Source organism: Antedon bifida, chromosome 3 (assembly GCF_963402885.1).
Source record: "Antedon bifida chromosome 3, ecAntBifi1.1, whole genome shotgun sequence".
NCBI classification, from domain to species: Eukaryota; Metazoa; Echinodermata; class Crinoidea; order Comatulida; family Antedonidae; genus Antedon; species Antedon bifida.
The window spans coordinates 34,031,578-34,055,376 of record NC_136228.1 but is presented as its reverse complement, the minus strand read 5'-3'; the positions used below and the strand labels follow the sequence as shown (position 1 = coordinate 34,055,376).

The 23,799-nt window shown below is 35.2% G+C and overlaps 4 protein-coding genes across 5 annotated transcripts; 1 reads left to right on the top strand and 3 right to left on the bottom strand.

The window, feature by feature from the left end:
• Window positions 1–4,224: 4,224 nt before the first annotated feature.
• On the bottom strand, window positions 4,225–6,170 carry LOC144838397 (uncharacterized). The gene has a single exon (XM_078693736.1). The coding sequence runs from the start codon at window positions 6,168–6,170 to the stop codon at window positions 4,251–4,253; it is 1,920 nt and encodes a 639-aa protein (XP_078549862.1). The 3' UTR covers window positions 4,225–4,250.
• Window positions 6,171–9,651: 3,481 nt separating this feature from the next.
• On the top strand, window positions 9,652–12,752 carry LOC144837986 (actin-2). The gene is made up of 5 exons (XM_078693315.1): window positions 9,652–9,857; window positions 10,256–10,495; window positions 10,980–11,226; window positions 11,420–11,611; window positions 12,096–12,752. Exons 1-5 carry the CDS (start codon window positions 9,732–9,734, stop codon window positions 12,419–12,421), a joined length of 1,131 nt encoding a protein of 376 aa, XP_078549441.1. The 5' UTR covers window positions 9,652–9,731; the 3' UTR covers window positions 12,422–12,752.
• A 53-nt stretch (window positions 12,753–12,805) lies between these two features.
• LOC144837076 (uncharacterized) lies at window positions 12,806–15,806 on the bottom strand. Of its 2 annotated transcripts, none has more exons than XM_078692064.1 (2): window positions 15,663–15,806; window positions 12,806–15,098 (listed from the first exon to the last, which is right to left on the bottom strand). In XM_078692064.1, the coding sequence occupies exon 2, from the start codon at window positions 15,041–15,043 to the stop codon at window positions 13,067–13,069; it is 1,977 nt and encodes a 658-aa protein (XP_078548190.1). In that variant the 5' UTR covers window positions 15,044–15,098; window positions 15,663–15,806; the 3' UTR covers window positions 12,806–13,066. The 2 variants fall into 2 exon arrangements, with proteins under 2 accessions (XP_078548190.1, XP_078548191.1); XM_078692065.1 differs by lacking the exon at window positions 15,663–15,806 and adding an exon at window positions 15,479–15,497.
• A 470-nt stretch (window positions 15,807–16,276) lies between these two features.
• LOC144838396 (uncharacterized) lies at window positions 16,277–18,327 on the bottom strand. Its single transcript, XM_078693735.1, has one exon. The coding sequence runs from the start codon at window positions 18,325–18,327 to the stop codon at window positions 16,408–16,410; it is 1,920 nt and encodes a 639-aa protein (XP_078549861.1). The 3' UTR covers window positions 16,277–16,407.
• Between the last annotated feature and the right edge of the window lie 5,472 nt (window positions 18,328–23,799).

The following is a 23,799-nucleotide window of genomic DNA, read 5'->3' as shown; positions in this document are numbered from 1 at the left end:
AAAGTGATTTTATTATTTTTAATTTTAGGGCCTAATTATTTTGAAAAAATCGACACTATACTGCCTATAATGTACTATAGGTGCCCGGTATAAAATGTCATGAAGAAAATGAAAATTTGTGTACGGTATTTCTTTGTTTTCGCTCTCTCCCTTTTCATTTATTCTTAGAACGTAATAATCTATAAAATATATTTTACAGTTTTTCTCTATATTATCTCTAGCTAGGCCTATATATAGAGATATATAAAAATAAGAACATAAATTGTATACACCAATATTAAGAGATAAGATAACTAACTTTACAAACAAGACTCATCATACTAAACTTAACATCACGCAAATGTTTTAAACATTTTAAAATCATATTTTAGGGAGTAATGGTTGGCATGGGACAGAAGGACAGCTATGTCGGCGACGAAGCGCAAAGTAAACGTGGAATACTAACATTGAAATATCCAATTGAGCATGGCATAGTGACCAACTGGGATGACATGGAGAAGATTTGGCACCATACCTTTTACAATGAGTTTAGAGTTGCACCAGAAGAACACCCAGCCTTGTTGACCGAAGCACCACTAAACCCAAAAGCCAATAGAGAAAAAAATGACACAGGTACTGCCTCACAGCATAGACTTGCCACATGCAATCATTAGATTGGATCTAGCAGGGCGTGATCTGACAGACTATCTCATGAAGATACTTACAGAAAGAGGATATTCATTTACTACAACAGGTAATTTAACAACAGGACACTGAACTCACCTTGCCAAGATAGGAACTCGTAACAGTCCTTTGATCTTATGTCTGGCTGCGACAAATACAACAGTACTGTACAAATATTACCGTTACCGCTCGTCCAACGTGTGGTTGGAGGAATGCAATGATGCGTTCATTAAAGTTAAAGCGATGTTATCAAACGAACCGGTGTTGATGGCTCCACAATTTGATAAACAGTTCTCGTTAATGATTGATGCCAGTGATGTTGGTTCTGGTGCTGTGTTGGCGCAAACAGATGAGAATGGTGTTGACAAGCCTGTGTGTTTCTACTCGAGAAAATTCAACCAGCATGAAAAGCGTTATTCTACTGTTGAGAAGGAGACATTAGCTTTGATGTCAGCGTTAAATTACTTTGAAGTGTGTCTTGGATCTACTCCGTTTCCAATTGTAGTTTGGACTGACCACAACCCATTAACGTTCTTGGCAAGAATGAAGGACAAGAATCAACGCTTGTTGAGATGGAGTTTAGCAGTTCAAGAAATGAATCTGGAAATTCATCATATCAGAGGAAAAGACAATGTTGTAGCTGACGCTTTGTCAAGAGTTTAGATAAAACATGCATGAAATGATTTTAAAAGTTTTGTTAATTTTAAAAGTGTTTATTTAATTATAATATGTTAGTTGTGATAGAGTGATGCATTAATGGCATACACGGATTTAAAGTACAGTAATTGGAACATGTGGAATTTTAAAGAAGCAGTTGAGGTAAATTCATATCAACGACCTGTTAAAATAACTATAAGAAAAGATTTAAGATGTTATATACAGTTACAGTATAAGTTTAATCATATCAAACTTTCTTTAAGTGGGGGTGTGTGATGGGTTTGTCACAGAGCCATATATATAAAGAGTTACGACATTGAAAATTAGAAGCCATTTTTGTGTCAAAGAATTCGCACGCTGAGGGCGCGCGCGTCTCTTTTGTATAGCGTTTTCCTATAGTTCATGCATTATTGTAACAGCCTCTACTGTTGGGCGTAGGTTTTTACTTGAACGATCAAATAAACAATCTCAGACAACTTGTAACGCATCAAACACTTTATTCAATTCTCAATGGCGATGGCCATGGCAACTTGCCGATGTGATGAAGATCACGATAATGACGCTGATGATGATCAGCTATTGAATAAAGACTGACTTTACTGATGGTGATGATGGTTTCAACTAGAAACAAAAGATAATAACATGTTTGTTATTATAACAAGCATTTACGTTTAAATAACTCTTACGGAGCTCCAAACATAACAATAACAAACACTTCCGTGTAAATAGCTCTTGAATACAGCCGTGCTCAATCAAGCGGAACGACCACTGTCCGCATCCTTCATCATCCCATGACAACCGCGGGAGAATGATTACGAACGTTACAAGTTTACAACATTATACAACGAGCATGAACATGCTTTCAATCTTGGCCATAGATAGGCCTACACTCCACGCACCATTTAGACGGCGTTCGGAGTAAAATTAACTATAATATAACTTCAATCAACTACTGCATTAATCATAATTTCTTATTTTTATCACAATATTATTCATTAGATGATTAAAACTTACGTTTGTGTCTCTTCTAGATAGACCTACGCATAGAACACATTATCTTTGTGAGCGGACATATTAGACAACTTTTAATTATAGAGGGCGCAAAAATAACAGATGAGCCGTAACAATTATTTTTAGATTTTTTTGTCTATGAAATAACGCTTATATTCCGTTTTTATTTAGTAATTAATTTTATTAATGGTATTAATTTGGTAACATATATATATTGTGTCTATAATAACAAAAGAATAAATGCTAGGGCCTACATGCAAGTCAGGATACATCAAAGCATGAACCAATACAAAAAACACACAAATTCACCCCTCTTTTTATACAGTATATGGCTCTCTGTGTGTTTTTGACACAAACTTTCAGAGACTCGTTCATCATTTCATTTGTAATAATTTGCCTTTATTATTTTAATATTGTTCATACCCTATTCAATATATTAACAAATATATCCACGACACTTTATTATTTTATTTAGTTATCAAAGCATGCATTATGAATTGAAAATATTACATAATTGTTATTAATAGGACGTAGTTATGGGATGTTTCGTTCCAAAATCAATCAATCGAACTTTATAATGTATTAGCGCACGCGCGCGCAATATTCTTTGCCGCAAGTACTTCTGTACGCTGTGCACATCGATATTTCACCGTAAAATGTGCAATTACATTTTTTTAAATATAAGAAAAAGTTGAAAGTATTTTCTTGCTCCTATACTTTACATGCAATAACGGAGACAAGTTTGACACAAATTGATCTGCATATCACGTGACTATAATCCAATGTCGTAACTCTTTATATATATGGCTCTGGGTTTGTCACACAGAAGTGAGCCCTCTAGAGTAGAAGAGAGGAGATGAAATAAAGATGGACGACAACTACAACGTGTTTTGTTATGTTCTTATTGTTGGTTTCAGCCTAACGAGCGAGCCCGTAACACATGAAATAAATTACAATATAGATTTATATATTGTCATGCCGCTGGTCGGTAGATAAAAAAAACAAGATTATAATACTGTAATTAATAATAATAAAGACATTTAATTATCAAAATACAGAACTTACACAAATGCAGGAAGCCTCAAATAATTTACATATAGGCCTAGTATATATTATTATGTATTTCAGTTTTATTAATAAACCACTAAATGATAAAATGGAGGGAAAAATAATGGACACACATTAAGGCATTGTGGATCAACTAAAATGAGTCAATTACCCCTTTTACACCGCCGAGCTTATAACAAACCCGGGTCGTGTCCGGATAAATTTCCTTTTTACACCTGATTCAAAACCCGGGAATGACACGGGTTGCGTGTATTTACACTGCAAAATACCAACCCGTGTAAATGTTCTAGATCAATCGAAATATCGCCCTCTCGCGCATGAAGAGACACCATAGTAACGGTCTGCTCATTATACCTCCTACAATTTTGTTTTATGGCAATACACACACAAATTAAGTCTACTCGTGAAGAATATTATCTTGAAATAAAAATGAATAACAAATAACCATAAGTTTTATTTATTAAATAAGCGAATAAACAAAATCAATCTTATCCTAATTTTATGTAAATTAAATACTATAGTGAGCGAGGATAGTAAACAAACGGGTAAAAAGATACGCTGAGCGTTTTACACCACAAACACGGGTTCATCCCGGGTGCGTCCCGGGTTGACTTGACGCTGAATACATTCCGCATCACTTACCCGGGTGATTCAGCGACCCGGGTAACTTTTTACGTCGTTTACACCGGCCTACATTTCCGCATTTTTGCGTCCCGGGTACGACTCGGGTTATACAATTCCGGATCAACTCCGCGTTTTTACTGGCGGTGTAAAAGGGGTATATGACGGTCTCATTGTTATCAACATAGAGGTATTAGGAATAAAAGTTATTCATCAATAATGGCCGCTTTTTAACATTTAACGGACGCGTCTGTAAAGTTGGTCCACACTTTAAATATTCCAACTGGTGATTTATACGGACCATGGACAACCATGCTATTTAAAAGATCACATTTATCTGAACTACCACCCCAGTTTTTAAAACCATCATGATGCATTGGGATCACGCCTTCTTCTTCTGCTAAAATTCCTTGAAACGCGTCATCAATTGGTATAAGGGGTGTTTGTAACGCTTTTAAATACATCCCGTGGATGACGTCACTGGATAAGATGTAACCACCACCAGAACAATATGGCGGAAAATATTTTCCACTATACTCCTTGTGAGATACGTAATATTTTGAATATTCTCTTCGTACAATTGGACTGCGGCGTAAGAGGGAACCCATGTAGAACTTTTCTAACGCTCTACCTTTCGCTCTAAGGTTTAGTATATAACTGATAATGTTTTCAAAATTAACAAATATATCATCATCCCCTTTAAACATATACTCAGCGTTTTGGCAATTTTCTGATACCCATTTTAGTCCTAGAGCAACTTTGAGTGTCAAATTGTGAAAACTTTCAATAAAGTCTGCCTGTATTATATCTCCATATCTAATTTGTTCGTTTTTGACAATTGATTTGTATTGTTCATCTTCATTTTTTTTTAGTTGGCGTCCCATTACAAACAGAAATCGGATAGCCATTCCGATAACGTTATGAGATTTTGCCCACGTTTTTCTGATTATGTCACGTTTACCGACATGCATTGGGAGTGTACTAATAAGCACAACCATAAATATATCATCTGGTTTTCCTTGGTCGTTTTTACAAAGATCAGGACTATTAACAAGAAGGTAAAATCCTCTATCAAACAAATCAGCATTCGAAACACTATTCGTCTGCATTATTAAATCCACTTCAGAATGTTTACACTTTTTAAAAAATTCGGGATTGGAAACATTCGCCCACAATTTAGCTGTTAAAAGTGATGTATCAAAACCACGAGCTGTAACAATGTTACGAAATAAGCAAGTATCATGGTTTAAATTTCTAAGCGTGAATCTTTTATCGTTAATAACTGTTACTCCAGTCTTTTCTGCTAATATTGAAATGAACACATCTGCAATTGGGATAAAAGTTGAATTGAACGCTTCTTTCAAAATAATATTTGCACCATTTGTTGAAAGTATTATTCCAGAATCAAGTGTACAAAATGGCGGGAAATATTTGCGCCCGAACTGCTTACGAGATATATAATATTTTGAATTTGGTTCTCGAATTGGCGCGCGATTTGTTATTATATTTCCCGATACAAACGTGGATTCTTTCTCTTTTTTTTTTACAAATATTGCAAAGAGAACATCATAATTTACAAAGTTTTGATCATTCACCATAAAAATAAATTTGGCTTTAGGACAAAATGTTTGTGCCCATTTCAATGCCATAAACACTTTTAAACTTGATGTTCTGAAGTTATCTTCAAACCTCCCTTGGAGCAAATCTCCATGCTTTTCATTCTCCATTGAAACAGATTCATCATATTGGAAGTTCGCATCCCTTCCTAAAATAAATAAAGTAACCATTCGTTTAAGTTTTCCGTGTTTCCCCCAAGATCTTCGAATTGCATTTCTCAAGTCAACATTTTTAGGACTTGAGTTAATAAATGTTATACCAAGAACTGATTTACTTCCGTGGCAAATGCTAACACCTTGATCAAGTTTTCGTGTCAGCATAACATCTTTAAGAACTTTTATGTTTAGCAACAAGTTTGGCTCAACATTATTTTCACTTTTACTCAAAATCGTTTCCTCTATTTCAATCGGAAAATTTCTACTCAGTCTTGATTCTTTGTTTTCTTCCAAGTAAAACACGAAAAGTAAAAATTGTAAAACAGTAAAAGATACAATTGCTCCAACACCCTTTTTAATTGCATTTCGTAATATCATTCTGTGTTAGTTGTGCCAAGAAGTCTGAAAAGAAAATGAGATAGACAGTTGTGTTCACCAACATTTCGACAAAAATGCTTCCTATAATGGTACTTTTCGACCAAAAAGTGTACGTTGTAATGTAAAATAACACATAATAGTTACCGGTAATAATTTAATTAATTTTTTCATATTAGTGATTATTAAATTTAGGCCTACAGTGTTCCTCAGTTTCCAGTTAAGCTTGAGGAAAAATATGAATACGTTTACCTTTCTTTAAACTTTACTTATTATTGATGAGTCTTGGCAAACTTAGAAATACTTAACTTAAAACTAACCTTAACTGAATTTAATCCAATTGGGTCCTTTTCTGTAAGTAATGTCAGAATGCTTTCCTTTTATATTCCTTTCATATAATAGGCCTACAGCCTATTATTGAGTGATACTCCAGTTGGAGTTTATCAATTATCCAATCAAGATCAAGATCAAGCATGCTGCATAATCACCGACCTTCACAATCATACACAATGTAACTCTCACATTCATTATAGTCGAACACCTACTCGTTCAAATATGACTATTCTTTGTCTCCTAATGGCATAAACCCCTCCACATTTGGTCACAAAATGGATGAAATAAAAGAGTTAGGCCTAATAGCTAAGGCTAGAATTAATATTTGTTTTCCCTTTTTTTTTAGAGTTTGACAACGAAATACCTGAATTAAAAGATGGAGAAAAACCAAAGGGTGTTTATAATGGAAATGGCATGGTGAACCCTGGCGCTGAGATTGAGTTTTAATGAAACCACCAGGCGCTAGAGTATGTCATCTCTGTCTTGCTGCAGGTGCAGACCACCACCGTTAGGGGCGCGCATAAGCAGAGCGGGAGTTCTGCACTTACCGATTGAAAATTGTTAATGTGACCAGGGCCGTAGCCAGGATCTGTCAAGGGGGGGTTCGGACAATAAGTATTTGGGTCACTGCGCCGCGGGTGGGGTCTGAGGTGAATTTAGTGACACCCCTTGATGGCCGGAAATGGTACTCTCGTACATAACATTCATGATAAATGGCACCTCTAATTGGCCGGAAAAACACTCTCATGCAGCATGCTACGATTGAACAAAACGATCGTACTTTTTTCCTCCTCCTCACGATAACATTTGTTGCCGCCGTATGTTAGATGCGCGTGCTCTGTGTGCGGAACCACCGCCGATTGTTTGATCATTCGGTATTTTGTTTTGCGTTCAAGTTACAAGCCCTCCAAAAAAAGCACAATTTGGGTGAGAAGGCAAATTCAATGCTTATTAAAGCCAGGGGCGGACCCAGGGGTGTTTCCCTTGTGGCCCGGGCAACAGCCTTAATTTCATACTAAATGTTGTTTCTGCCACTAAATTAAAATTGAGTTCCATTTCATCGTATACAATATCCATCCGGACCCGGAACTTGATAGGCTTAGTCATAAAGTAGTTACAGAGTTGCAGGGCTTTTTATTATTGTTGAATGTTTTGATATTTTTATTGTTAAAACGACCTTTACAACCAACATATTTCTTTTCATTTTAAATGGAACGCTACAAAAATAATCCTCTGCTTAATCGGAGCATGAATACCTATCAATCAATTTTCATGTCACGCAATCCATTTTTCAAAAATATAGTGGTATAATAATACCATTTTGAGGGATTAGTTACAGTTTGACTTTGAATAAACCATTGGTAATTTACTGAAAATCCAAAATGAACTTGTGTTATAATACAAACAACATTATTCAATCAAAGAAACGCTCTACTACACATGAGAAGTAGCCTACCCACGCATAGCAGTGTTACTAGAGCCATAACAGATTACCTCTAATCAATCATTCACACATGAATTCAAAAATTCATCGACAAACGAAATATAGCCTATATTCATTCCTTTTAAATATTAGTACGCGGTTGTCTAGCGGTGTCCTTTGTACGATCGTTTGTGCCCAAGCTCGCGTCAATATCATGTTACATCCTGGGACCAAAAATTCGTATTATTTTTCAGGTGAAAATCGGCAACCAATTCATTTGTTTAACAATAAGGTATGAGTTATTCACGAACGAGTTTACGAATTTTCAATTTACAAATAACCTTTTGTATTGTGGGGCACGTATTTGTTGGAGGATTTTCAGAGATGAGGGTGGTGAGGTACTGGGGATGTCGGGGATGGGGGTTCGCAGTCGGTTAAGGGGGGGGGGGGGGGGGTTCGCTGTAAAGGGGGGAACCATAACCCCCCCCCCCCCCCCCCCCCCCGGCTACGGGCCTGGCCACGTTTACACTGACAAAACATTTGCTTGCAATTTTTTGTTGTTGTTGTAAAACACTGATTCCAATTCGTCAATGTGACCCCTGATATATCGGCAAAGTTAAACTTTGCAGATTTGACTGCGATGAATCGGGGAGCCTTCCCGATTGCGTCGGCGACATCTGTGCGTGTAGCGATTTTATGGAAACCATGCTTAACAGAATGCGCACAATATTTGTTCAGTATTTGTTTTGTGTAAATTAATGTACTGTATATAGAATCATGATATTATGAATTTGTTAATAAAGTTGTTTTGCTTTCTTCTTAAATGTTTTGTATCCCCTATTTATGTGTTTGTCAAAGATCAGCTGATGATACAATCTTTGGTTATGTTATAACCACGCCCACTGATAAAGCACGTGACGATAACTTTGAACCAATGAAGTTTAAGGAGATTACGCGAGACGTTTTCTGACCATATTTGGTATGAATTTGACAGTAAAAATATGGGGCGCGCAGAGCTGGAACCACGACGCGCACATTTTATGTTTCACACACACCACGTACCACATGCGCCGATTCGAGGGGATTCAAAAGTAGTCGTTTGTAAGAAGATTTCGGACTAAAAGGTTAGGCATAGAGATATACTTTCAACGTAAGAACTAAAAAAGTTTATTCTAGGTTGTTTGTTCTAGTTATACCTAGGCCTAGGCTAGGCTTTATTAGTGTAATGGCATTATTTCGTTAAATGTCAAGAAAGTCCAATTAATAATCGACAAACCACCATGCGGCAAGGACAGGAGGTGCTCGACGGGGGATGGTGGGCCTGGGGACGGTGGGTAAGAGTGCGAGCGGCGGGCGAGACAGGAGGAGGCGGAAATCTATTTCATTAGGCCTACACGCTTACCTTTAGTGATGTTAAAGAGGCCGTGCCTACTACTAGCTAGGCCCCCTATCTTCTAATTTGGCTTGACTATGTTTATAATGAGAGAGAGTAGCTTAGTAGTAAACGGTAGATGGTATTACCTACAACTTCGTAGGCCTATAAATTAAATAATCTAGGCCTATGCCTATATGTATTCTCCTAGGCCTACATCTAGTTTGTCCTACCGATATTAATTATTATTAAACCATAATTATCAATTAAAAAGGCCTTTAGTAGGCCTAGCTAGGTAGGTTAATCTAGGCTATTGGTCATAATATGTATACTAGGCCCTAATGTTTTTCATCAAAATTAAACATTTTAAAAAGGTCCTACAAGCAACACTGTTTTTACAACTAAAATACTACTACACCACTAGCTAGACTACGATATGTGCGACGAAGATATAGCAGCATTGGTCGTTGACAATGGGTCAGGCATGTGCAAAGCTGGCTTTGCTGGCGACGATGCACCAAGGGCTGTGTTTCCTTCAATTGTTGGCAGACCACGGCATCAGGTATCGAAAAGTGATTTTATTATTTTTAATTTTAGGGCCTAATTATTTTGAAAAAATCGACACTATACTGCCTATAATGTACTATAGGTGCCCGGTATAAAATGTCATGAAGAAAATGAAAATTTGTGTGGTATTTCTTTGTTTTCGCTCTTTCCCTTTTCCTATAGTCTTTCAATTTTATATGTAAAATCAATTAAGAACGCAATAATCTATAAAATATATTTTACAGTTTTTCTCTATATTATCTCTAGGCCTATATATAGAGATATATAAAAAATAAGAACATAAATTTTATACACCAATATTAAGAGATAAGATAACTAACTTTACAAACAAGACTCATCACACTAAACTTAACATCACGCAAATGTTTTAAACATTTTAAAATCATATTTTAGGGAGTAATGGTTGGTATGGGACAGAAGGACAGCTATGTCGGAGACGAAGCGCAAAGTAAACGTGGAATACTAACTTTGAAATATCCAATTGAGCATGGCATAGTGACCAACTGGGATGACATGGAGAAGATTTGGCACCATACCTTCTACAATGAGTTGAGAGTTGCACCGGAAGAACACCCAGCCTTGTTGACCGAAGCACCGCTAAACCCAAAAGCCAATAGAGAAAAAATGACACAGGTACTGCCTCACAGCATAGACTTGCCCCCCCCCCCACCCCACCCCAGTCTGTAGTTATTTCGAGGCTTTTCGATGTTTGTCTGAAATACAAGCCCAAGTAGTACACGTATGAAACGCCATATGTGCCAAAAGATTTATCTTACTAATATTTTAATATTAGTAAGATAAAGTTTTCATACATTTTGATTGTATTTACTATTACTATTACCAAAATCACTAATCTGAACATAGTACTACATTCTATATTCTCCCATTCAATAGAGTTTTATAGAAATTACACTGACCAGGTATATGAAGTCTATACAAAAATGGTGCTGAATTCTGAGATAATGCGAAAACTTTTGTTACCAAAAACTGTAAATAGTAAAATTAATTATTGCCATGCAGTTACAGAATTGTCTTTGTAGCAGCTATGGTGTAGGCCTCTATGTGTAGAATACATTATTATTATTATTATTTATATTATTGATACATTCTTTTTCAGATAATGTTTGAGACATTCAACAGTCCTGCTATGTACGTAGCTATACAAGCGGTGTTGTCTTTATATGCGTCTGGGAGAACCACTGGGATAGTGTTAGATTCAGGAGATGGTGTCACCCATACGGTACCTATTTACGAAGGCTATGCCTTACCACATGCAATCATTAGATTGGATCTAGCAGGGCGTGATCTAACAGACTATCTCATGAAGATACTTACAGAAAGAGGATATTCATTTACTACAACAGGTAAATTAACAATGGGACACTGAACTCTCCTTGCCAAGATAGGAACTCGTAACAGTCCTTTGATCTTATGTCTGGCTGCGACAAATACAACAGTACTGTACAAATATCACCGTTACCGCTCGTCTATGTAAATTGGCTTTTTCTGTGTAGTTAGTTTCTATAGTAAAATTGTTTCGGTATTTTTATTTTTTAGCTGAACGCGAGATAGTACGAGACATAAAAGAAAAGCTATGCTATGTTGCATTGGACTTTGAGCAAGAGATGGCTACAGCGGCAACCAGTTCGCAACTGGAGAAAAGCTACGAGCTTCCAGACGGACAGGTCATCACTATTGGCAACGAGAGGTTCAGATGTTCCGAGACATTATTTCAACCATCCTTTATAGGTAGGTTGTCATGCAGTCAGTGGCGTAACGGCTATGAGCGGCCCGGAGCTTATAGGGGCCTGAGCAGTGCGCAAATAAATAAAATATGTTGAAAAAGACTAAAAACGCCTGAGGCCTCCAGCGTTGGAGGGCCACTTACGGTTCATAAAGCTGGGTTCCCACTATAACGCAACGCAAGGACGTAAGCCGCAACGCAAGCGAATTGACCAATCACAATGAACGGTTCAAATGATCCATCACTTGGATTGGTCAATTCGCTTGCGTTGCGGCTTACGTCCTTGCGTTGATTGCTAGTGGGAACCAACCTTAAACCAGGGACCTCAGGCCTCTTCGTTACGCCACTGCGTTACGCCACTACGTACAGTCCAGCCTCATTAAAATAGATATAGTATTTAAATGTATTTACTACTGTACAGTATTTTCCTATTCTTCTATTCTGTTTTTATTACTTTGAAATCAATTTTTCTTTTTTGATATTCTATAGGAATGGAATCAAGCGGTATACATGAAACATCATACAATAGTATCATGAAATGTGACGTTGATATTCGTAAAGATTTGTACGCAAACACGGTGCTGTCTGGTGGAAGCACAATGTACCCTGGCATCGCCGACAGAATGCAGAAGGAGATTTCTGCTTTAGCTCCGAGTACAATGAAAATTAAGATTATTGCTCCACCGGAAAGAAAATATTCCGTGTGGATTGGAGGATCAATTCTTGCCTCACTCTCAACATTCCAACAGATGTGGATTAGTAAGCAAGAGTATGATGAATCTGGTCCTAGCATTGTTCATCGAAAATGCTTTTAAATAATCTCCACCAAAGCCATTTGGCGCCAATAATAGGTACCTGTGCCTAAACAAATAAAGGTCATACGGAAAAAATGTATTGTTGACATTTTGATTTTATCTGAATATTATGCCAAATTGTGTTGTGTTCGTAATTCACTAACGTTTTAAATCTAAAGCTGCGGGTTTTTCCATTTGAACTTGAACTAGCCTATATTGAACGGCTCGCTTCATTGTATCAGAGCAACAATGGAGAATACTTATTTTTCCATTAGGCAACTAAGCCTACCCGTTTTGGTTGAATAATTGTTGTATAATAATTGTTTTGAATTAAAGTTGTTCTCGTATTTTATTTATTTCATTTCTAGTTCATATTTCATGGTATAAACAAACATAAAACGGTAACACAAACACAGACAAATAGATTCTGCAATTAACAATTCAAGTACTGTAGGGCCTACCATTTAAGTACTGTAACATCTATGTACGGTATATTGTTCTGTATATTTTAACCCACGCATCGTATTTATTCGTTTATGAAATATAGCCTACAGAAACCATGGAGGTAAAAAATATTATTGTTTACCTCCATGCAGAAACGGTGTTAACATCACATGATATAAAGTTAATCGCAAGCAGTAAGGTAAACTGAATTTTCGGAATAAATCAAATCATTTCATCCGATAGAGGACAAGCATAAGATACTTCTTGCGTGTAATTTTTCCATACTTCCTTCAATTTAAATGAAGTGTTAAACCCATGGACCGTCATGGATGAGATCAACGAGCAGTGATCGCTTGGGCCACCGTAGTTTTTGAACTGTTCAATCATAGTCGGGACAACCCCAACCTTCTTAGCTAATATCCCCTGGAACGCGTCATCAATCGGTAACAACGGCGTTTCTAGCGACGCTTTATACATAGCTGGTATGACTTCTACCGAAATGATATAACCGCCGCCGCTGCAATACGGTGGAAAGAACTTCCCGGAATAAACCTTTTCAGGTATATAATACTTAGATGTTGGTCTCCGGACCGTTATGCTCTTTCGCATAACCTGACCTAAATAAAATGGTCGCGGAATTACCTTCTGCTGCAAGAAGTGAACAATACGTTTAAAATTAACAAACATGTCATCGTCACCTTTATAAAAGTAGTGCGCGTGATTACAGTGACGCTTCATCCATTTCAGTCCGACTACAACTTTTAAACTAAGGTTTTTAAAAGATTCTATACAATTATACTGAATGATGTCATTATATTCAGACATTTCGGTCGATATTATTCGATTATGTAGGTCAGCATTCTCTTGTGGAATACCCATAACAAAAAGGAGTCGTATATTGACATTGTCTATTTTTCGAAATTTTCCCCAAGTGAGCCGAATTGCAGTGCGTCGTTCATAGTTGCCAGGTAACGAACTAATAAGCGCTACCAAATGCCTCTCATCTGAGTCTGTTTCAATATCTTCACACGCATGCTCATTTGCATGAATCAACTGTAAAGTTTCTTCAAAATAATGTTTGTTCGAAACATTGTAAGTAAGCACCACGTTTAAATCAGGGTTATCGCACGTTTTTAAAAATGATGTACTTGATACGTTTCGCCAAAATTCGATGTGCGACATTGCTGAAACCATTCCCTGAGAAGTTACCATGTTGTGTATTTCACATGCTAATGCATTTTTTTTCGAAAATAAATTGTTGTTAAATATTTTCATTCGTCCATGATTGTATTTGTCTAAAAACACCGCCAGAAACAGATCGATTCGAGAAATAAATGACGCACTTTTCGCCACTTGCAGAATTTGTTCAACAGCAGTCGACGTCAGCAAAAATCCCGCATCCTTCGCACAATATGGAGGCAAACTCCTCTCCGTGTATATTTTATCGGAAACATAGTTAACAGAATCCGGTCTTTTTGTGGCCTTTCTGTTGACCTCTAAGCTACCCATCCAAAAGCTTTTCGGGTAGTTACTTAGATTAACAATAACTTTATTTACCAACACATTAACGTTGACAAACATGTTATCTTGTACCATAATAACATATGGTATGTCGTGTGCTGACGACAATGTCCATGTTAACCCTGTTAATGATTTCAATGAATTGTTGTGAATATTGTCAACAAAATGTCCTTCTAAAATATCCTGTTCGGATGACTTTTCTTGTTCGATTTTAGCTGCCAACGATACGTCATCCTGAACCCCAATGACGAACACCAAACACACTTGATGTTGCGATAGCAGCTCTGAATTTGCCCAACTGTTACGAATAGCTTTACGTCGTTCAATATTCATTCGAATAGAATTCACGAGAACAATGACGTTATGTCTGTACTTATTGCAAGGTATTACAGGTGAAACATAACTAACATTTCTTATAAAGTTTTGAAAATTAGATTGTTCATGTTGTTCTAATTCAGCGGGTTCACGAGTTTGCTGTTTCCCCAAAGTATGCCGTCTCTTTATGTAAGATTTCCGATGGTCAATCTGATGGTCAGCAGCAGTTTGTTGTACTGATAAAAGTGAGAATACATCCGTTGGTGTACTCTGATAGATAACTCCAATCCAGGCATGCATGCATGCAAGACATATGGTACATATAAATAGTTGTAGCGTCGTTCCAAATCTTCGGGTAGTCATTATAAAAGCTATATTGATTTTCTAACTTTAGTAACGATCTTCTTCACTTTTCAATCTATAAAAATAATAGAAATCACCAAACTTTAAGAAAAATTGGAATGGAAAATTGACAAAGTGGATGTATTTTAACTCAGGGGCCGTAGTCACCACAGTGGTGTTTTAGAACACAAGTTTATTTCAATCGGAGTCTTCGAGGTAAAACAAAAGTTTAAAATGAAGTTAAAAATGAAATATAGATTCTATGACGTTTCGAACACATGTAGCCTACGTAACTTGTTATTTAATGCCACATAAGTGATATGCATTGAATACAAAAACTTAACAGTACTTTAAAGTACATGCGTCATATAGAATTAGGTAGTTAGCAGCTAGTAGACAAAAATACCACAATTTATAATATTGGTCAGAGCTAGATATAATATGCTGTGTCCCTACTGTAACAACATGCTGTACCTCGAGTACCTCAACTCCATGAATACAACCAAACCTGGTAATAACAATCGCACTCTTGGTTTGGCGAAATCAAGTCGTAACTAATAATGCCTAGTAAAGTAGACCTGATCATTATAATTTTATTCATTTAAGAAGTAGGCGTAACTATTTATGAGGTGTACTTTACCTGTTTTCTGTTTGCGTTTCTTCTTGCGTATGCCTTTCTATTGAATCCTTTGACAGGTAAACAAGACAAAGCCCTTTTATGTACAAATCTTTTATATTTCTCAAGCTTCAGCGATTTAAATATCCCACTCCACTTGAAAGCCACAATGATTTTGAGTTTCTTTTCATGGTTCTGACGCGCACTCATTCATGGACTTTAACCTTTGACCGCAAAATGTAGTGACGTCTAATAATTCTGGCCAGCTCTATCTATATTTTTGTTACATGTGTGTGATGGGTTTGTCACACAGAAGTGAGCCCTCTAGAGTAGAAGAGAGGAGATGAATAAAGATGGACGACAACTACAACGTGTTTTGTTATGTTCTTATTGTTGGTTTCAGCCTAACGAGCGAGCCCGTAACACATGAAATAAATTACAATATAGATTTATATATTGTCATGCCGCTGGTCGGTAGATAAAAAAAACAAGATTATAATACTGTAATTAATAATAATAAAGACATTTAATTATCAATATACAGAACTTACACAAATGCAGAAAGCCTCAAATAATTTACATATAGGCCTAGTATATATTATTATGTATTTCAGTTTTATTAATAAACCACTAAATGATAAAATGGAGGGAAAAATAATGGACACACATTAAGGCATTGTGAATCAACTAAAATGAGTCAATGACGGTCTCATTGTTATCAACATAGAGGTATTAGGAATAAAAGTTATTCATCAATAATGGCCGCTTTTTAACATTTAACGGACGCGTCTGTAAAGTTGGTCCACACTTTAAATATTCCAACTGGTGATTTATACGGACCATGGACAACCATGCTATTTAAAAGATCACATTTATCTGAATCACCACCCCAGTTTTTAAAACCATCATGATGCATTGGGATCACGCCTTCTTCTTCTGCTAAAATTCCTTGAAACGCGTCATCAATTGGTATTAGGGGTGTTTGTAACGCTTTTAAATACATCCCGTGGATGACGTCACTGGATAAGATGTAACCACCACCAGAACAATATGGCGGAAAATATTTCCCACTATACTCCTTGTGAGATACGTAATATTTTGAATATTCTCTTCGTACAATTGGACTGCGGCGTAAGACGGAACCCATGTAGAACTTTTCTAACGCTCTACCTTTCGCTCTAAGGTTTAGTATATAACTGATAATGTTTTCAAAATTAACAAATATATCATCATCCCCTTTAAACATATACTCAGCGTTTTGGCAATTTTCTGATACCCATTTTAGTCCTAGAGCGACTTTGAGTGTCAAATTGTGAAAACTTTCAATAAAGTCTGCCTGTATTATATCTCCATATCTAATTTGTTCGTTTTTGACAATTGATTTGTATTGTTCATCTTCATTTTTTTTTAGTTGGCGTCCCATTACAAACAGAAATCGGATAGCCATTCCGATAACGTTATGAGATTTTGCCCACGTTTTTCTGATTATGTCACGTTTACCGACATGCATTGGGAGTGTACTAATAAGCACAACCATAAATATATCATCTGGTTTTCCTTGGTCGTTTTTACAAAGATCAGGACTATTAACAAGAAGGTAAAATCCTCTATCAAACAAATCAGCATTCAAAACACTATTCGTCTGCATTATTAAATCCACTTCAGAATGTTTACACTTTTTAAAAAATTCGGGATTGGAAACATTCGCCCACAATTTAGCTGTTAAAAGTGATGTATCAAAACCACGAGCTGTAACAATGTTACGAAATAAGCAAGTATCATGGTTTAAATTTCTAAGCGTGAATCTTTTATCGTTAATAACTGTTACTCCAGTCTTTTCTGCTAATATTGAAATGAACACATCTGCAATTGGGATAAAAGTTGAATTGAACGCTTCTTCCAAAATAATATTTGCACCATTTGTTGAAAGTATTATTCCAGAATCAAGTGTACAAAATGGCGGGAAATATTTGCGCCCGAACTGCTTACGAGATATATAATATTTTGAATTTGGTTCTCGAATTGGCGCGCGATTTGTTATTATATTTCCCGATACAAACGTGGATTCTTTCTCTTTTTTTTTTACAAATATTGCAAAGAGAACATCATAATTTACAAAGTTTTGATCATTCACCATTAAAATAAATTTGGCTTTAGGACAAAATGTTTGTGCCCATTTCAATGCCATAAACACTTTTAAACTTGATGTTCTGAAGTTATCTTCAAACCTCCCTTGGAGCAAATCTCCATGCTTTTCATTCTCCGTTGAAAGAGATTCATCATATTGGAAGTTCGCATCCCTTCCTAAAATAAATAAAGTAACCATTCGTTTAAGTTTTCCGTGTTTTCCCCAAGATCTTCGAATTGCATTTCTCAAGTCAACATTTTTAGGACTTGAGTTAATAAATGTTATACCAAGAACTGATTTACTTCCGTGGCAAATGCTAACACCTTGATCAAGTTTCCGTGTCAGCATAACATCTTTAAGAACTTTTATGTTTAGCAACAAGTTTGGCTCAACATTATTTTCACTTTTACTCAAAATCGTTTCCTCTATTTCAATCGGAGAATTTCTACTCAGTCTTGGTTCTTCGTTTTCTTCCAAGTAAAACACGAAAAGTAAAAATTGTAAAACAGTAAAAGATACAATTGCTCCAACACCCTTTTTAATTGCATTTCGTAATATCATTCTGTGTTAGTTGTGCCAAGAAGTCTGAAAAGAAAATGAGATAGACAGTTGTGTTCACCAACATTTCGACAAAAATGCTTCCTATAATGGTACTTTTCGACCAAAAAGTGTATGTTGTAATGTAAAATAACACATAATAGTTACCGGTAATAATTTAATTAATTTTTTCATATTAGTGATTCACCCCCCTCCCATGAATGTACAATTACATGTTGATATGATTAGATTCCTTTCGTCAAATGGTTTGATTTAGTAGTTGGAGTGGTTTCACATGTACACACTCGACTGAAATAATTTGAATAGACCCAATACGGGATAATATTAAATTTAGGCCTACGGTGTTCCTCAGTTTCCAGTTAAGCTTGAGGAAAAATATGAATACGTTTACCTTTCTTTACCTTTACCTTTCTTTTAACTTTACTTATTATTGATGAGCAAAGTCTTGGCAAACTTAGAAATACTTAACTTAAAACTAACCTTAACTGAATTTAATCCAAATTGGGTCCTTTTCTGTAAGTAATGTCAGAATGCTTTCCTTTTATGATTAAAATATTGAAAACTCCAAAGTCATTATTATTCAATATGATTGGTCATCATTGAAAAAAGGTCACTGCGGATAAAACTTGAACTCAAATAAAACTTAAAACTAACCTTAACTGAATTTAATCCAAATTGGGTCCTTTTCTTTAAGTAATGTCAGAATGCTTTCCTTTTATGATTAAAATATTGAAAACTCCAAAGTCAGGGTTATTATTCAATATGATTGGGCATCATTGAAAAAAGGTCACTGCGGTTGTGAAAAACTGTTTAAACAAGACTATTGACAAAAGGACCCACTTTGAAAACAAAAGCCAAATAGGTTCTTGTTTGATTTGGTTGGGATACTTCAACACGACTCTCATCATATTTTACTAAGTTTTAAAACGACAAATGAGGAAATCTGTGAGAATTTCTACTCAGTCTTGGTTCTTCGTTTTCTTCCAAGTAAAACACGACAAATTTTAAAACAGTAAAACAGTCGGAGAGCCGCGTTGGGAAATATGACCGTTATCGCTGAATTTTCGACTTCGCATGACGTCATAAATTTTAGAAGCCCTCTCTCGGCACAGAAGCATCAACGTTTCGCGCGAAAACATTAGCATAAAGTATACGTCATTTAATAGCTGTTTAATAAACATTAGTAGGCGAAAAATTAACCATATATGGTAAGATCAGTTCCTTATATGTTTAAGATGTCGCAGGTCACCTAATTTTCTGAATAATTTGTTGGATTTGTTGTCAGCGACAATTTCTTTCCAAAGTTCGTGTGCGTCCGTCAAAACTGAAGTTTTCTAACAGGTGTTTGTTTACAAATTTTCCATTAGTGGGATTTGCATCCCATACAGTGAATTACCAAAAAACCGACGTATATGGATAGAGTAAGTATCAATAGTCTGTTTTACGTTAAAATTGGCTTGAAACCCTATTTAAGCTTCCTATAGCGAACATTTTAAAAAAGGTCCTCATGTCATATATTTTTACGTCTCGCGGCACTAGTTCCGTCGTGTGTGGTCCATGGTGTGTTGATTGTGGTTGTTGTAGGTGAGTATATGCACGACCTGGTGGATCGTTGTCGTATTATATCGGCCTAGGCCTAGTAACATGTTCTGTTAATAATTTAAATACTTTAGTTACAATTTAGTATTATTAAAGTATCGTTACAATCCTACTCTATATTGAAGATGCATTGGGAAGTTTTAAAAAGATAATTAAGCAAATCGCAGCCTGATACAGGTATAGGCCTACCTATTCTATAGTTAAATATTTATTTATAGTAAAATTATTGACAACTGAGGGGTACAATTTATTTATAATATTAATAATTATTACAATAAACAGACATAATGAAATTTTGTATTTGCTGCTTTTTCATGGTAGGCCTATATCTGAAAATGTTTTCAGGTTGTTGAATAATTATACTGTATAACGATGCAATGTTTTGTTCATATCATAGTGACAATTATTTAAATAGTTTCATTCATTACATTTCAGCTATTCATTTTCATTTTAGGTTTTTTGTTGGTATCAAGACTCGACGATTTTCTGTCTCGTTCTTCAATATGAGGTTGGACGGTGGAAGCTGTAATGGTTTTGTCGATTTCAATATCATTGCTGCAGCTGATAGTTTTTCATTTTATTCGCTAATAATAATATAACATATACATTCATACGCATTCAAGTTTTAGAAGCGTTTCAGATCAGTCAATGATAAGATATAAATTAAGTTGCAATTGATTGATTGATTTACTTTATCAACCAGAGTCACACAGATACATACAATATAAACATATAAAACAATCATAAAATCATTACAACCGTAAGACTCACGTAAGTTAATATGATATAGGCCTAGCTAGTTTGTTATGTTTGATGAACAAGGTGCTATTTAAATAAAAGCAAGTTTTTATATACAGTAGTAGTATTTACTATTTATATCAGTATTGTTTGAAAGATATTTGTATTAAAAACTGCTTTTTCACATTCTGTATACGTAAAAAAAAAATTGGTTGCTTGTGTGAAATGCAAGTTGTAATGTCTGTGAAGTTGGTTACTAGTTCCTAGTTCCTAGTTCCTTATTCAAATTCAATTAAAGGGACAGTCACAAATATTTTTAAAAACAGATTTTAATACGTAATAACTGTCTAACTGATTTGTTATTGCATCAACATGTTAGCCTTAACCTCCTCTACTTCTTCCGGTCAAAGTTCAATAACATTTTATGCATTTACACCCTCTACGGCGAATAAGTAACTAGCTTTTACGAACGTTATAATACTTGACCTACTTCCTTTTTTCAAAATATTTTGGTATGGATCGATCACCCTTGACCTACTCTTCCATTTGCCACCCCAGTTCCGCGAACTTTTTTGCGTCTACGCCCTCTACGGCGAATAAGTAACTGGCTTTACGAACGTTATAACACTTGACCTACTTAATTTTTTCAAAATATTTTGGTATGGATCGATCACCCTTGACCTACTCTACCAATTGCTACCCCAGTTCCGCGAACTTTTTTGCGTCTACGCCCTCTACGGCGAATAAGTAACTGGCTTTACAAACGTTATAACACCTGACCTACTTAATTTTTTCAAAATGTTTTGGTATGAATCGATCACCCTTGACCTACTTTACCATTTGCCACCCCAGTTCCGCGAACTTTTTGGCATCTACGCCCTCTACGACGAATAAGTAACTGGCTTTACGAACGTTATAACACTTGACCTACTTAATTTTTTCAAAATATTTTGGTATAGATCGATCACCCTTGACCTTTTCTATCATTTTCCACCCCAGTTCCGCGAACTTTTTTGCGTCTACGCCCTCAACGGCGAATAAGTAACTGGCTTTTACGAACGTTATAACACTTGACCTATATATTTTTTTAAAAATATTTTGGTATTAATCGATCACCCTTGACCTACTTTACCATTTGCCACCCCAGTTCCGCGAACTTTTTTGCATCTACGCCCTCTACGGCGAATCAGTAACTGGCTTTACGAACGTTATAACACTTGACCTACTTAATTTTTTCAAAATATTTTGGTATGAATCGATCACCCTTGACCTACTCTACCATTTGCCACCCCAGTTCCGCGAACTTTTTTGCGTCTACGCCTTCTACGGCGAATAAGTAACTGGCTTTTACGAACGTTATAACACTTGACCTACTTAATGTTTTCAAATTAATTTGGTATGAATAACATTATTTCACATAATTGTTTTCTTTGTACACTATAATGGGTAATGTATTAGGTAAAACAACTTAGTTAAAAAAATTACTTTCGATCAAAATTGTTGTATTCTCTTTACAACTTTTATACCTCATGGAAGAATATGTGCTTTTTAATTGGCAATATTAATGGTTAAAGGATTATTAATGAATATCTTAATTTTGATATTATAAAGTCTATTAGCCTAAACCGTTTTCAGGTATTTTTTAAAAACATTATTTCAACATTTATTTTTGTGCGCTATAGACGGGTACTGTAGAAAATATAGTTTAAAAAATATTGTTTGTATTGTGTTTAAAACGACTATTATCACTCAAGGACTAATGTGCGTTTGAATTGTTAATTAATAAAGGATTATTAATGAATATGTTTCAGGTAACAGTTGATATCATGAAATTTAAAAAATCCACATTAGTGCCTATTTCACCCAATTGTTTAGTTTGTGAGATATAGACGGGTACTACAAATATAGTTTTAAAAATATTACTGTATATTGTGTTTAAACGACTATTATCACTCAATGAATATTGTGCGCTTTTAAATATTAACAGTAACAGTATTAATGAATATGTTAATTTTGCTGTTATAAGGTAGTGTAAACTGTTTTTAAGTAACAGTTGCTGTAATGACATTTGAAAAAAAAAACATTAGTTCAGCTTTGTTTTTTTTTGTGCGCTTATAGATGGGTACTGTAAGATGATGTCATTGTAGGCCTATGTGGGTGATTTTTAATTCAGAGATTTGTTCAAACATTCTAGGTCTACAGTGGTAAAACATTTAGTAATTTATAGATTTTATAATAAAAGACATTTATGCCATAAACGATATGCGTAAGAACACCATTTAAACAACTTAATGTGATGCTTAACATTTAGATACAATTATCTTCCTACATCATATTACCTAGGAAACAAAATGCAATGGGAAAAAAAATTGCTTTTGACAGTTTTGAAAGAAATTATTGTATAATGTTATATAAGTTATGAAAGAGTAGTAATAGGCATATTTAAATTGTTAAATAAAAAATTATTTCAGCTACTTACAGTTCAACATTACATTCGTTACATTACAATTATTGTATTGTTTTTAAAACAGCTTTCATCACCCAGGGAATGTGCGCTTTTTAATTGTTAATTAATAAAGGATTATTAATGAATATGTTTCACATTAAAGGTTAAGGCATATTTCACAATATGTTAATTTTGTTGTTATAAAGTCTATAAGCCTAAACCGTTTTTCAAACACTATTTCACCCAATTGTTTAGTTTGTGAGGTATAGACGGGTACTACAAATATAGTTTTAAAAATATTACTGTATATTGTGTTTAAACGACTATTATCACTCAATGAATATTGTGCGCTTTTTAATATTAACGGTAACAGTATTAATGAATAATATGTTAATTTTGCTGTTATAAGGTAGTGTAAACTGTTTTTAAGTAACAGTTGCTGTAATGACATTTAACAAAACCGTCAGTTCAGATTTGGTTTGTGCGCTTTTATAAAATGGGTACTGTAAGCAAGTTTAAAAAGATATTACATTGGGATCGATTGCAACTGTTTATTGAAGTGGGGTGGTATTGAATGACTATGCAGTGTGTCGTCACATGTTGACGTAAGAAGTTATTTATTAGTTCTTAGTTTATATACTACGATAGAGCCTACTTTAAATGCTGTTTTAATTTCAGGTAGTCATGTTCTA